The sequence below is a fragment of the Monopterus albus genome, unplaced genomic scaffold (assembly GCF_001952655.1).
Source record: "Monopterus albus unplaced genomic scaffold, M_albus_1.0 scaffold36.1, whole genome shotgun sequence".
Lineage (NCBI taxonomy): Eukaryota > Metazoa > Chordata > Actinopteri > Synbranchiformes > Synbranchidae > Monopterus > Monopterus albus.
Window position 1 is genome coordinate 1,401,169 of NW_018127916.1, and position 16,290 is coordinate 1,417,458.

The 16,290-nt window shown below is 40.3% G+C and overlaps 1 protein-coding gene across 1 annotated transcript in view; it reads right to left on the reverse strand.

The window, feature by feature from the left end:
- Positions 1-16,290, reverse strand: part of LOC109959020 (voltage-dependent calcium channel subunit alpha-2/delta-2-like) — a 123,998-nt gene that overhangs the window by 82,662 nt on the left and 25,046 nt on the right. The window contains exon 3 of the mRNA XM_020598072.1: positions 5,318-5,434. Within this exon, the coding sequence (XP_020453728.1) occupies positions 5,318-5,434 (117 nt within the window). The remainder of the gene's footprint in view (positions 1-5,317; positions 5,435-16,290) is intronic.

The following is a 16,290-nucleotide window of genomic DNA, read 5'->3' on the forward strand; positions in this document are numbered from 1 at the left end:
AATCCGTTGGCGTCAAAGAAATTTTTTCCAAGGCAGTCCTGAGATATCGGTCACAAGAATGGGACAGACAGACAAGCCAAAAACATTGTCTCTGGCCACAGCTGTTGCCGCCGTAGAGCCATAAAACATAATTATAATATTAATAATGTACTGTTTCAAGGGGAGGTAATATTTTTAAAAGCCATATGGATGCTGCGACTAGAGTTCAGCATATTATAAAAAGATGTCAGGGAAGCTGCTGGCCTGCGTGCAGACGCACCTCCCAGGTGTGACTACACTACAGTCAGTTGCACATTAAAGAGACTTACTGAACATCTGCCATCAGAGTGAATGCGAGTCAGTCTTCTCCTTTTCCAGAATGTTGACATCAGTCACAGATCTTAGCAAGGACCCTTGTTTAACTCAACACCCAAACAGCGTTTTTCCCTTGTATTTTATCTCTACACCTGTTGCTACAACTACCTGACTAACTCGTGTTCCTTATTAGGAAATTTCCTTAGGTGCATTTTGTAAAAATATTCAGTCAAGCCTTGTCCCTTCACCGGTTCTCCATGGTTTGACCCTAGAACATCTCAGTAATCAACTCAGTGGAGTACTGGGTGCGTATCCATCAACCAAGGACCAGCCCAGAGGCAGTCATCCTTCAGCCTGTAAGTGGTACTGGAACAGTATTGAGGTCTGTGTAATGGAATTAGACCAACTCTAGTCCCCTCTCTATTCCATCATTCCCCCCTCTGTGAAATCTTAACTTAACAGTTTGACAATAGCAGTTTTGCTGTGCAGTAGCTGATGGGAATGTAACATGATCTCTGTCTGTAGCTCGTGGCCTCATCTCCTCTCACCAAGGCTGCAAAATCCCAGCAGCAGCCTAACTGACAGCTCAACTCTGTCTGGCTTTGACTGACAGCATACAGGGTGTTGTGTAGTCTTTGCTGGTTCTTAGGGGCCCAACTGATCTCAGGCCTCTGTGGCGATCATCTGGAGCATCACAAAGAGCAGCACAGGAATGGATGAAGGCTCAGATCAGTCTGGGAGCTCTATCACATCTGTTTGGCTTTATACACATGACAGGTTACATGGAGGGCTGTGGTCTCTTTGCTCTCTGCTCTAGCTTAAAAGGCCTGTCAGACAAACTCTTCGAGCATCGCTCAGGTGTGAGCCTGTTGCTCTGATAACACACACACACACACACACACACACACACACACACACACACAATGCAAGTACAAAGAAGAACATGCAGACTCAGCTGCCGCCTGCACATCAATGCATACTAAAACCTCTCCACTAAGATGGTCTCAAATAATCAAGCCACAGAAAACGTCAGTGCAAGTGTCAAAATAATATTTATTACATCATTTCACAATACCTCCTCTTCTTCTCATGGCTAGAGAGAAACTGAAACTGTACCTATCTATGTTTGAAGTGTCACAGATAGTAGTTTGCAAATGTTCCATAGCTATCATAAGACTAAAGTGTTGAAATATGACAATTTTATGCAGTATTTTATGCTTACTTGTAGAGAAATTTGACAAATTTCAGACGCTCTCTATATGGGCCGTCTATAAGACTTTGTCTAATTTATGCCAGCAATTACCTGGAATTAACTACCAATTAAACACTGTCTGTAATTTCTCTAAGTACCAAATGACATTTCTTGCAGGAAATGTCTTGGAAGTATTCAAAAATTATGCGATCATAAAATAAAGATCTATTTAAAGGTCTTCTAAAATACTTGAAGATATCTTTTTATATCATGCTCAAATATGCCTCAAGCAAAGGATGGGTATTAGTGAAACTTACATACAGCAGCAAAAATCAACAAAACCTTTGTTGTGTTCTGTTCACTGAGCTCTTATCTGATTGGCTGCACAGTCAATTCATCTAAAAATGGTAAAAGTTAAAAGAAAAGAAAAAAATTCTATGATGAAAAATATATGTTGACCACCTATTTTTCAAGATAAAAATGAAAAAACTAAATAAAAACATTTGATAATGAAAACTATGATGAAATGTTTTACATTTTTCATTAACAAATAAAAAGAAAACAATGTGAAAGAGACGAATGGACATGAAGTCACTTAACGACCTGCTGTATCTGTGGAATCATTAACTGTCGCTACCAATCAGCAAAAAGTTTCCTCCACCAAAATATCTCTTGTTCAGAAGTTGATGTCTTTCAATACCGTCTTACATTCAGTAACATTAGCATTAGCGCTTCTTGGAAGAAACAGGTTTTTGAACCAAATTCATTTACAATCAAGAAAATTACACACAAAAACCACTGGGACACGAGGAAAATGAGGCACCATGCTATATGAAATGCTGGGGATATAGATGCAATATTAACATTCTTTTTGAGCACGGAGAACACCGAGTACATTTAACTCTGAATTATATTTTACAGCTATTTAGATTCCTATTTCCAATAGTGGCTGTGTGAAAGCAATTATACATATCACCAAATGTGGACATTATAGATGAAATGCTACTGGATTAAATTTTTTTCTACCCCTTTGCACAAATACGCTATTTAAATTATTAAAATATGTTGCTAATTTAGGAATTAAGGTTAAAGCAACTAGGCTAAATCCAGAGAACTGAAAAATGTGGCCCTGCTCATTACATATTAGTAACTGAGTATTTGGAGTCCATATGTATGTCCACATTAGTAATATAAACATGAATTACAACAAATCCCCCAAAGCAATAGGTTGCAGAAGAATAATTTCTTCCTGTGTGTATACACATGCCTGTGCGAGCACGCGCACACACACACACACACACCATCTTTTTTTTAAATGTGTAGCAGGGAATATTTGGGACTAAATAACCATTACAGGGGGTAGACACAGTCTGGAATATAAAATGCTGTCAATACTGTGAAGCGGAGTTTGAGACCTTCTTATCTACAGACTGCTTTAAGACATGGCTTTCACTTCTCTGCCTGTATGAATAAAAATCCACATGAATATATTTGCCTACAGTCTTAATTTTCAGTTTTAGTGGGAAAAAAAATCACAATCTGCCTAAATTAAATGTATTAACTTACTGCATTCTATTTTGTGGTTTGTATTCTGACATGACTCCCTATTTTGCATTGCTTATTCTTTTCTGCATTTTATCATCTGACTCTTTTCCTGCCCTTCCTGCTCTCTTCTTCTGATTTCCCCCCCCAAACTCTTTCTCTCCTCCCATCTACTTGTTCTGCTCTCTCTCTCTCTCTCTCTCTCTCTCTCTCTCTCCTTCATTTCCCCTTGCTGCTCATTTTTAAATCTATGAATTTCTGAACATCATTTTCTTGATTTTTCCACACCCAAGGGAGACATTCTCATTGCGGCCGTTCTCTTTTTTCACCTCATTTACTCTCTCCTGAGTGAATCTCCCAGACAGGATGTGAGGTGTGAGTGTGGCCCATGGAGGTTGGGGAGGGGAGGGGGAACGTGTGTTAAATGTGTCCATGTTGAGTATACTAGTGTCTCTTCCTCTCCAAAAAGAAAGAAAAACTGGGATGGAGGGTCAATGCCATACCAAATCCCATCCCACTTATGACTACAGGAGACATACTGTACAGTAACCCTTCTTCCCTTTCAGCATCCAAACTGTAAAATTAACCACGTCTTTGAGAGACTTCTACTCCTTGGCACGAATGTGCCTCATCCCACAAGACCTCACGCTCTTAAGGGATATACACTTCTGCCTTTTATGAGGCTTCAACTGTGTTAAAGAAATGTTTTTGCCTTGAGTAACCATATCTGGGCAGAAACCGGGGTATAGAATATGGACAGCCCCTCAAACTCTGCCACCCTTCAGTGAGGTGCCACATGGATGAAATTCAAATTATACCTTCTACATACTGTACCACAGACATTGATGAAACCCTCACTCCTCACTCACATATTAACGGAAAGCTCTGCATTCATTTGAGCGAGCAAGCAAGAACTGCTTCAGTAATTTCTATGTTCTGTATGTGAAATGTTAAATATACCTATCTACAGGCAGAGTTAGGTTTGACTGATATGTCTTACAGCCTCAACAATTTTGGTATGTACTGTATGTGTGACTGTGGGTAGCTTCTGCACCTTATGGTGAAGAAGATCACGGTGAATGAAAGAAATCAGTGTTTGTGAATAGATGCGTGTGTCGTTGTATGTGTAAATGTGGGTGGAGATGATGAATCACCAAACTGATTAAAAAGGACAACTATTGTGAAGGGGAAAGACCAAATTTCAATACAGATTCTAATAAGGTAATTTAGGAGCTCTTGACATGTCCTGTTAATTTAAGTGGGAAGATGATTTGAACAAAACTTACTTATGCTTGGACAGAATCTACTGAATAGGGGACAGCAACGCTGATTTTAAATACAATTTTTCAGAATTAGTACTGTACAAATGCTCCTTTACGCATCTCAAAAATTGTATGCCCCCAATTTTTAAGAGAAAAAACACAAAATAGTGCTAAGTAAAAATGGGATTTATTAAAAGAATAGGGTTAAGTGGTGCATGCCGTGGTCTGGCTAAGTGTAGAGTACTTAACGTGTTAGAGAGAAATGGGCAGGTATAAAGACATGAGCAACTTTAATAAGTGCCAGATTGTTATGGCCAGATGACTGGGTCAGAGCATCTCCAGGTCAGCCAGGTTAGTACCTGCTGACCTTGGTCCATGGAGGGACAAAGCACAGAGACAATCCTGTCTGCCCTGAGCCGACAGAAGGACTACTGTGGCTCAAGTCACTAAAAATGTTTAATGATTATTATGAGAGCAATGTGTCACAACACACTGCATCTGCATGTGGAACTGTGTAGCTGCAGAGCCCATGCTGGTCATGTTTTGGCTCATTGAATATTACAAAGTAGAGGAGTACAGAAGAGATAACTCTATGATAATGGCCACTTCAGAATGTGGGCAGAAAATCATCCAAGAAGTAAAGTACTAGTTAAATTACAGACGATGCTACTCTTGACAAGAAATGTTCCTGACAGTAGTTTAGCATTAATATGATTACATATCGTCTCATCCATAACAGCCAAATGCCCAACATTCACTGGCCAAACCAAAGCCAGAAGGTACCTTCTAGCAAATCTTGAGAGCAAAGTGTACCGAATGACACTGCTCTCCTTGAACGATGTAGTAAAAAGTTATTTACATTTCAATTTCACATTGTAATTTGAATATATATTATAAAAAAAACACCACATTTGTACGAACAGAAACTTACCAGGAAAGCCATGTATATACAGTAGGCATCTGTCCACAAGGGTACAGTGTGTGTTTGTGCACAACAGTACTAAGATGTGAAGCATCATCCTCTTACCTCCAGGGCTTTTCTCTTACTGTTGAGCAGCTTGGAGATGTCCCGTGCCACTCGCTCCACCAAGTCCTTGGGGTTGTTCCTCTTGATTTCAAACTGGCTCTTCTTCTCATTATAAATCTGCAGATGGAGAACGCAGAACATCAGACATCAGGTTACAGAAGTCATTAATTTAATTAAAAAGATCACAGAGGAGCTGCCTGCTTATTCTCAAGGTAGCACACAAAATGGTAAGCATTTACTGTTAGAGCAGGCAGTACGCAATCTGCCATTACACCCATAAGCCGAAGCACCGTAGCAGAATTAAACACAGAACAGAGCCTTAATGGCAAAGCACTTAGCTAGCCAGCTGCAGTCTGGCAGTCAGGCAGCCAGGATCAAATTAAATAAATACAAACTCCAGCAGAGCCTCACTGCTGGGTAAACACCTTGTATCTCCACAATGGTAGCTCCCTTGGATCGAAGACAAGCCTTACCGACAGTCTGGTGACAAATCTGAGACTTAATCTAATGGGTTACTGAAGGCTATATTAAACCCAACAGGCTGTAACATTTTTGCAACCTATGAAGGATGACAATCCCTTAGTTAAAGTGAAAATAGTAATTACAACACTTTCGTTCAGAAACAGCAACACATCAAGCACTGTTACTGGGAACTACACAGAACAAAACCTGTTCAACACGCCCAGACTTTGTAAACCTTATAAAACAAGTCAGAGAAATGCGTTTGGGCCTCACAGGGGACTGGGATGTTTGGAAAAAAAGGAGCATCCAGAGGCAGAAAGCCAGATGCATGGACCTCTGACAGACTGGGATACTTGGGAGATTAGTCTGCTTCCCATGGAAGAACTGTGCAGGCCGAGTCAGCAGCCTCGCTCTCTATAGGATCTGTAGTCTACAGCAGAGCACCACCTGAGGGATTACCACTTATCCTGCTGCCCTAAGACATTGCAAGAGCCACTTTCACAGCATAAAACCATTCTGTTCAGTTCTTCAGAAGAAAGGCTTGTTTTTATTGAATATGTTAAAGCAATTAGGCCCTTCTTAAGTCTAAAATGCTAGGCTAGAACGCTGCATTTACTAAGGTTGTGTGCCTAGAAATCAATCTTTTAATCAAGTACACACTTTATATTGAACTTTTCATAAATCGAGATGTGATGCAGCACATTTCACACAGGAAAAAAGTGCAATGAAAAATATGTAAAATCAAGAGTAAAGGTTTATTTTAAGCTTTCACTAAAGTCACCATATCAAAGGCGACTCCAAAGCCACAACAAGCTGAACAAAAGAAGTCATACTTATTTTACTGTAGCTAATGATTAAAGTCGGTTGATCCTCTTCTCATTATATGCTTTAAAAAAAAAAAGACGTTTTGAAAATTAATTAGAAAACCAGTTAGCCAGCACAGGGACATCAATGCAGGTTTGAAGTAAGCCTCTTCTTAGGTCCAACAAAGAGTTTTTAAGCACAGTCACTTACATTTCTCCTGTGGTCGAATGGTAGCTTATATGTTACCTTCCTTAAATCTGGCATGTGTGAGCATTAAAATTAGTTCATGTCCTTCAATGAAATCCCCAAAGCTCTCTCCAGTTCTGAGCAATATGCTACCCATACTGTAAATTGACACAAATGTAGTTAAGCAATCTAGTCTAACATTATGTCACATAACAGATGTAAAACTGCACAGCAATGAAAGCTAATATCAGCCTTACTGATGATGTTTACTGAGCCTTACAATGAACCACACAGAAAATACAACAGAAGGGCCAGCAAGGCTGTAACTTGTCTCTGGGAAAAGGTATAATGATAAAACAGAGAACTTTTTACCAATAAACATTTAACAACCTTAAGTTTTGCAACTAGACTGGAACATGCTGTTATTAAAACAAAATCTAAGAAGCAATGCTTTCTTTCATTGAATTAAACTAGTAAATGTGGGGACACACTATTCTTACAGTATATTTTATGTTATCCAATATCTCTTTCAGTCACTGAATGAAAAGCAGACCACACATTTTGAGAATGAAGTACAAGCGCCTCACGCCTGACCTCAGAACCCGTGATGACACTCAGACATATTATCTAAGACTTTAGACCTGCTTGGTCTTCCTACCAAGAAGATAAAGCAAACAGGGAAGCTCACAGGAACAAGTATTAAAAGAGCCAGGGAGTGACCAGGACATTTTGTTAAACAAACTGAAGGTGAGTATTTGCAGCACAGCAGCCTGCTGCCATTCTCCTGCAGGACCCCTGCAATTTGTGGGCTCATCAGCAGGCACTGTTCACAGTGAGTAAGCCATTGTTTGTATTTATTGTGTGATTAAGGTTGTGATTTAATTAAACTATGCTATTGGGGCCTTGGGGGTTCCACTGACTACAGGCAGGTGACAACTTAAAGAGAAAACATGAATAAATGAGTGGTCTCTTTCAGGATGGCAATGCCCCTATCCATATTGTTTGTATGAAAATTATATGAATCAGATGCTATGGCCTTCACAGTCACCAGATCTCAACCCAGTTGAACATCTATGGGAGATTTTGAACTGACATGTTAGACAGTGTCTCCACCAACATCATCAAAACGCCACGAGGGACTGTCTTTCAGAAGAATGGTGTTCATCCCTCCAGCTGAGTCCAGAGATTTGTAGAATCAATGCCAAAGAGCACAAGTAAAAACAAAATCAGCACATCTCCTGATTGACTGGTTACCAACTAGTATTCCCACATTTCTTTTAGACTGTCAAAGTCAGGATCTCTTGCTCTGTTATGAAATATGTCTGTGGGATTGATGTACAGCAATTGGGAAAGGAAAACACTGCTGTCCATATGCTCCATCTCTGTCAACCTGAAAGCTGGGCAGGCAGCCAGAGGCCGTTTCCTTCCACTGGCCCAATGAGCAGACAAACCTTTCCCCAGCAGCTCAAACCATGCCAACCAGGCACTCTGGCAAGATTGCCTGGTGTCTCATTTTGTACCCCTTCTGAGGATGAGGGATGCTGCTAAGTCTCAAACAACACTAGGGCTACTTCTTACAGTGAAATGTGAAGGTGAAATCTGCATATTCCATCATAATGCAACAAAAAGAAAAAGCTATTTAAATGTTTTCTGATGAGTGAAACAGGTGGCTCAATTCATTTAGTTTGGTTTCTTTCGTTTTGTACTTCAGTTACTCAACCTGAAAAAGTCATTAGTCTGCAATTCAACAGTCCCTGCACACACACATCAGTCATTACCCCTCAGCTCTGAATGAGGCAGCCCTCAGACCTGAGACCAATAATCAGGTGAGCATTTGCATACATGACCATACCCACACATTTGCACATACATACACACACACCCATGGTGACACACGCCATTTCAGAGGGCTTTTTCTCAAGGTGGAAGAAGCCATTAATGGAATCTTATTAAACCATAAAACAAGAACGGAGTTTTCTCCGCTCCATTGACAGACTACAAAGCCCTGACTCTTTTAAGCGATGCATTTTTCCAAGTCGATTTAAAAACCATGTCAAATTTGTTTTTAAATCAATATTCATTCCCTTAATGCGTGGTAGTGCTCGCTAGGTCTGCCTCTCTCTCAAAGATTTGTGGCAGGCTCTGGGACATTGCAGACAGAGCGGTCGCTACCGTGAGCTTAAGAGTCAAAACACGAAAAACTGAGGTCAAAGAGACTCAGTGTTTTATGTGAGGATTCTGAACTATGCTTGCAATTGTTATAATACACAGTAATGTCCATTTTTGTTGTGAGAATCAGTTTTCTAAAAACTGTTCAGGGAATATTCTACAAGAGGGATTTAAAATATATTCAGATATTCTGTACAACTGCTACTATAATCATCAAACAGCCTAGTTGGAAAATGCACTACTTAATTATGTCCTCAACGCATAGAGCCAGAAAACCACAGAGAAATCAAGTCCGCCAGTTTCATTGTGGTCCAAAAATGTATGAAAATTAGCTGCTGCAACACATGGTCAGCTGGTGAACGCATACCATCACCTACTGTAGGTCACAAACAAATCTGTTTAACTGGATCCATATACTGTGTAAGCAAAAGGCCCAGGCAAAAACTGCAGGATACAGTTTATTCTCCATTGACCTGTATGGATTTTGCACTTAGGGACATGGAACCAAAAGTAAAACACAGGGCTGACCAATAAGTCAGTATTACCAATGAACATCTCCCCAATAAAACTGTTATAATTTGCACATTGAGATTAGTGTTCTTTGATGTCTTCATAATAGATTTAATATGTAATAAAAATAATATATAGCAGTTGATAGATCATGATCATATACCATGGTCCATGATCCCTCAGTTTAAATAGGCATGACACCAGTGTACTGTATCTACCTACACAGCGTTCCCGTCTCCAGTGACCTATATCTAATTGAGCTGCCACAAACAGCCCTCGTATCAGTTTCTCTGCCTCTGTGTTTGTGGCCTATTACAGATGTTTGCCTGTTTTATCCTTTTTATCACTCTACCCAGACTAATACAAATGAGAAACAAACAAACAAACAAAAAAAGATATCTAGTACTGTAGGGTGCTCATCTCTCAGACAGGTTGGCCATTACAAGTTCCTGAAAGGGGCAGGCGAGATCCTAATCCGTTCTGAGAGAAGACTGAACTGTGCTGTCAACCAGACAGCGCTCCAGCCCATGAAGTGGCAGGCGGCCACTGACCGTTAGGCTGGAGGAACACTAACTGCAAACAGATAGCAAATGGTACTGCTGCCCACAATGGACCTGAGAAACTTTAAATGCCTTTTCGCTAGAGGCTGGAGATGAGTGACCATCATCGCTGTAGGGCCATAAGCACATCAGCCTGCTTGAAATTATATTTGAGTGCTGTAGAGCTTGACTCACTCACAGGTAATGGGACAACAACAGCACCGAGAGCTGTGGCAGGCAACTTCACAGTGTTTGAGCAAATTTGGTATGATTGCCTATCTACTGCAACTACTCCAGTGTTTGGCATCCAGTACAACAAACCTATGAGTATCGAAAATAATTAGCTGGTTTATTTCAAATTTACTTCAGAATTTGCTTCTGAATTCTACTGCAATGCACCGTGCACAAAATCCAACAAGAACGATACATAGTCAGTGGTGGAAAAAGTGTTTAGACCATTTACTAGAGTAAATAGTATGCATTCAACAGGTAGTTCAGGCAAAACTACTAAAGAACTGGCAAACAACATGCACTTAAATTATCAAAAGTAAAAGCACATACCAAGCAGGGTGGCTACTGACAGTACAGTTGGTCAAGGTGGAACTAATTCTTTGCTATTTTATACTATTTGGCATAATGGATCATAGCATCGCCATAATTTATAAACTTAGTATATTTATGTAGTATGTAAAATATTAATCTGAAAGATAACTAGTAAGTTGTGGTGGAGCAAATAGTATAACAATTTCCTCTCTCATCTACTTGCTGTAGATGCAGTACCTGAACAGATGTGCTCAGTTACCTTCAGCACTTCATATAAGTGCAGCCTTTTGCAGTATACGTCTCAAATAACGTACCAGAAAATACCCAGCGATTTATTTATTTTAATTGATACATTATTTATTATCCTTTATTTACTCAAAATGACATTGATTACTGGTCTTTTTTCATCAAATGTCTAAGAACATATTTTAGTCCTATTTTCACTACAGACTTGTCAGCTCTAAGCAGCTTGTTAAAAAAAAAAAAAAAAAACAACCAAAAGAAGAAAATGAATGCGACTGTTTTGGATTGTCCGTGTTTTGTGTAGAGAGGAACGATAATGCATGAACTGGAAATGCTGTGGAGCAAATTAGCAGTGTTAATCAGTTATGCTGTTGGCTCAAGGCTGTGACGCTTGGACAGCTTTCTGTGTCGACCTGTCATTCTCACAGGAAAAGAGGAGAGAGGTGGCTCTGCAGAGTGCCACTGATGGCCAATTGAACCTTCTGCTGCCAACGCTCACAAGGGATACGACAGAACTAACTATGCCAATCGCCACCAATATGCTTTCTCTGGCAGGCACGACACTCAAAAAAAAAAAAAAAAAAAATTACTAAGTATCGCACTCACAGCGAGCTATGCAAATGTACCCATGCACAAACTCACATTCACACCCTCTGCACAGCTCATACATGTCACACATACTCACAATCGCATCATTAGCCATTAGATGACTGGTTCCAGTATGCCAAGCTCCAAGTGTCACTGTAAACACACAGATGGGAAGACAGAGGGTGGCGAGACTCCAGAAAATTAATGTTAAAAAGTGGTATGCAGATTGATCAAAGTCATCCACTGATTTGCAAGTCAGTTCCCCTACTCCTCAGCTTCAGTTACATCATAAAAAAAAGTTGTTACTGTAGCATAAAATTTCAATACCAACTCGTATTATCGCACAACTTGGGATTTTTCCAAAATGATCCTCCCATCATCAAGACAGCTGAAGAAAGTCAAAACAGTAAAAATGTTAACAAATGATAAAAACTTTTGTCTGCCACTTTGTATAAAGACTTATTTGATGAATTTTTCACTGGTACAAAAGCATCTGGTGGTGTTGATGTTTTTGTCCCTTCATCTGTGTCTAAGAGAGAGGACTGCTCATCTCTCCGCCAGGTCAGACACAATAGGTTGTGTGAGGCTGCTGCAGCGCAGGAGTTGACAAAGACAGATGTCACATCATTAAGGAATATTAGTGGGCTCCACTGAGCAGACCCACTTCCACAGGCTCCGGGAAGAGTTCAATAACAGAAGACACACAGTGAGCAGCGGCCCCTCAGAGAAGTTCAATAAGACACAACACACCAGAAGCCGCTCATAGTTCATTAGGACTGGAAGCCTCTAGAGAAACAAACACTGACTGCCACTAAAGTTAGGGTCTCAAGAGTTTTTAAATTAGATTCTTTTGCTCCAAAGAAACAGATTAAAAAAATTAACAGTACAGGAACAAAACAGACATGATTCCAGCACAATCTTAGAAGCAACGTGTGGTACCAGTGCCTACACAAGGTAACTCGGAGCAGGCTACATCCGGTCGCTCCTCACAGGAAACTAAAGCTGGAGCAAATATTTACATAGAACCCTTGGGGAGAATTTGAGATTAGGGAGAGGGAAACAGAAAGATCACATGAATGAGGGAAGGGTAGATTAGACTCTCTGACATTATCAGTGGAATTGTCAACTGGTGATTCAAACAGGTTTGACAAAGAAACACGTTATTTATACGCACACAACCGCTGCGGCGCACATGTGAGCAAACAGCCCACAGAGACAGGGCTTGGCATACACTCAGCCTTGTCTAATCTCCACCCAAAAATAGCACATTCATCTTCAGGTGCTGTATAGTCTTATTCAAATATCCATGTTATTTAAATGTGCCGTCATCACTGCTTCATTGCATCTCATCAACATCCTGAGTGATGCCATTATAATCTTCAACGATAGCTCACTTTTATATTTTACAGGATTCAGAGGCCTGTTACTGCTTGTGATTCTAGTTTTAGTTTCTGTGAGTTTGAGATTCAGTGTCAGAACTGATTCATCATAATAACTCAGCTTAACCAGCCATCAGATGATCAAGATGCTTAGTGAAACCAGCCTTGAGAGTAGTGTTTTACTTTATAATTGATCCAGTTGTGCTCCCAAATGAGCAACAAATAAATAAATCCATTTTAAAACAAAAAAAAACACTTTCCCAACAAAAAGCACGCAGGTATCTTCACTCTGCCAAGTCAGATGATGCAAACCAACAGGCAAACAAGACCAGCTGGACAGATAAAGCCCACAGCAAAACTACCTGGTTTTGTATCTATTCATGAATTAGTCGTGTCAGCATAGCCAGAGAGTTGTGCAGCGGTGGTGTATGATCACAGAATTCAGCAGTTCAAACCATTCGGCCAGTTGGAAACCATTACACAGAGTATTCATACTAAGTGACTTGTTGTAGCGAGAAAGAACGAAGGGAAATGTGGGGCAGCCTCCCTCCTGCTCCTCTCCTCCCTTCCATCCTTAGTCAGGGTATTTGTCTTTTAGACAGAGATAAACTGCAGCCTTTTTATTAACTTGCTGATGTTAGGGAATTGTTTTTCCCATCCACTAGGTTTTCTCAGACAGACACAAAAATATCCTCCCTATAATTTTTTTCTTTCACTCTTTCTTATTTTCTTGACTTCCTCTGCCCCCACCCACCTTTTTTAATACTTTATGCAGCTATAAAATCATCTGCATGTTATCCCAGGTGGCAGATGCTGTATATCAGACAAACAACCATCCAAATTTAACCTGCCATCCCATCACATTTACTCACAGCATTAGGAAAATAACAGATGCATCTGCATGTGAGTGTGTGTACATTATTTTTAGGGGCATGTGAGCTTCTTGTTTTTGTCTGTAAAAGATTTCTAATATGTGAAAGTGTGCACCTTGTGTTTTGGTATGGCCATGAATTAGTGTTTGCACGGCTGTGTTTTTCTGTGTGTATTTGAGTGGGCCGAGGAGGTCGTCCTGCCGAGGAGACAGAGCCCCAGGGGGGTTTTCTCTCTGTGGTGTCTCCTCCACTTCCTCCTCATTTGACTAATTACTGCGCTACTTTCACGCCACTGATGAAGCCTGGCACCTGTCCATCAGTCTAACAGTGAGCTTGGCTTGTTTCAGTCTACTGATACAAATCGCTAGCCAAACACTGTTGTATCTTGTGCTCTCTCCTATTTTTGTTTTATTCAGTTCAAAACAATGTACTCTGGCAAGAACAAGCCTACTCTCGCAAAGACTTTTCATGCAGAACATCTTCTAACATTAAAGACAGGGTTCTTGGTTGGTTATGTTTATAAATAATCAGTGTCCAATTGCAATATTTTTGTTTGCAGCTCAGTGATCATGGCACTAAGTCATCCATGTCAGAAAGCAGCAGTACTGCTGATCTGCAATGTTTGTCCTTCTCTGCAGCTCATATCCTCTCAACATCTTTTACACAGATGCTAGGTCTGCCCCATACTGCATAAACTGCTGCTCCACATCTCTTACATATCTATCAAGCTTTAGAAACTATACTTTAATGCTAAACTGCTGTTGTCTGTTCCCACTGTGTTGCACTATGTAGTAAAAAGTGAGTGCATCTCTGGCAGCTTTACTGCTCCTGTAAACCCTGTAAATAAGACAAGTCACCTTAAATCTCCCCCCACTAAGTTCCTTCTTGTACAAACATCAGTAAATATGAAATGGATAATGAGCTGAGTGTGGACAGTCGGGCGTGATTCAGCTATAATTTGGAGAAGAGACTGCATAGAGTAGCAGAAGTCAATGAGGTGTTATTATGTAAATCAAAAGACGTTTAGGATCCACAGCAGTGAAATACAGTGCTCATTATCCAGACATAGACTTTAACACAGCTCAATGCTAGAATGAAAGCTGGCCTGGAATTAATTTTTTATTACCAAGTCCTACAAATGGTATTTCATTAAAATTTGCAAAAATCTGTTATTTTTAAACAAGTGCTGTTTTCATGACTTTAAATTACATCCAGCAGCAGTTTTTGTCCAAAGCAATTTACACTATGTTTTTAATATCAGGAGTAATTTTGGGTTCACTTCACCATATGGCCAGGAGGAGCTCTGGAAGTGAACCACCAACCTTATGATTAACGTTGGACCCATCCAATTACCTAAACTACAACTGCCCAATTCAAGCATGAATATGGTGCTTCATTTTTTTAAGTCTTAAAACAGTCATACCTGTTTTTAGAACATTCTAGAAATAAGAAAACTTTGCCAGGAACACAGAGAATTATCTCAACTGATGTGATATTGTGTTTTGAAACTAAAGGTATAGAAGGCTGAGTCTGAGATCAATTAACCTGTGTTCAGTAAACATCAGTGCCCTTGCTGACAGACTACTCTGAACAAGATAACTACCTCCTAATTAGAGCTAGCTTGGTCCACTAGCAGGTATTCACATGTCTGAAAACAACAGTGCAATTTCCAAAATGGCTGGTCAAATATTCATAATTTACATGATTACTTTTTCCTCTGAAAAAACACCAAAATTTAATAAAATGACATAATACCAATCCTAAAATGAAAAATACACACATATACACAGTGCATCAGTGCCCCTAGTCCTCACAAGTCGACTCCCAAAGCATTCTTGATGAAACTGGTGTTGATCTGTACTTGGCCTGATGCTGAGTTTGAACTCAAATAGCAGGTGGGCTGTGATTTGTGTCGTTTCACAAGGCCACAAGAACAAGTACAGAGAGGGTTGCAGATTGACAAGGCCCATGATCTCTCAATGTGAGTTGTGAAGGAGCGCCCATATCTATATCAGAGCAAACATTTTTAAACCAGGATTCAAGTATGACATGTTGGTTGGCAAGCTGAGTTTTATGTCCGACAGGCACAGCACATACCTGAGTGACAGTGGCTATGACAGCCATTTTGTTCAGGTCCACTTATCTCCATTTTACCACAGGCAGACCAAAGCAGAGAGGGAGGAATCCAAAGACAATTTAAACTCACTGTGCAGATTACATTTCAAACCTCCCAGATTGAATATTTAACCCTCTTGCCTTTCGAGAAGCGATACCAGGATTTTCAGACTCAGGAACTCAATTTAACCTCCCCTCAGAGATGAGGCTGTCGAAACGTCCTATAGCCTTGCCCTTGGTGATGGTCGAACCCCTTCTTCCCTCCTTCCTAATGTCTAACACTAAGGCTGTCTGCTGCTCCTGATAGAGAGCAGCCCCATGATAAGTCATTACACACAGAGCACAGCCTAATTACACACAGACAGCCCCCGATGTAACCTGCCAACAGGGTCACTGCTCTTGGAAGCAATGGCATTAAGGGAACAGCTATACAAACCCTGGTTGAGAGATAAGAGACGTCTTCAGCGTGCCATGTGTATGCCTTTGTGTGGGAAGGGGTGTCCCCCCTCAAAAACCTTCCATATCTAGCCCTTCTGAGGTGTCACAGTCAGCTCCATCCTCAT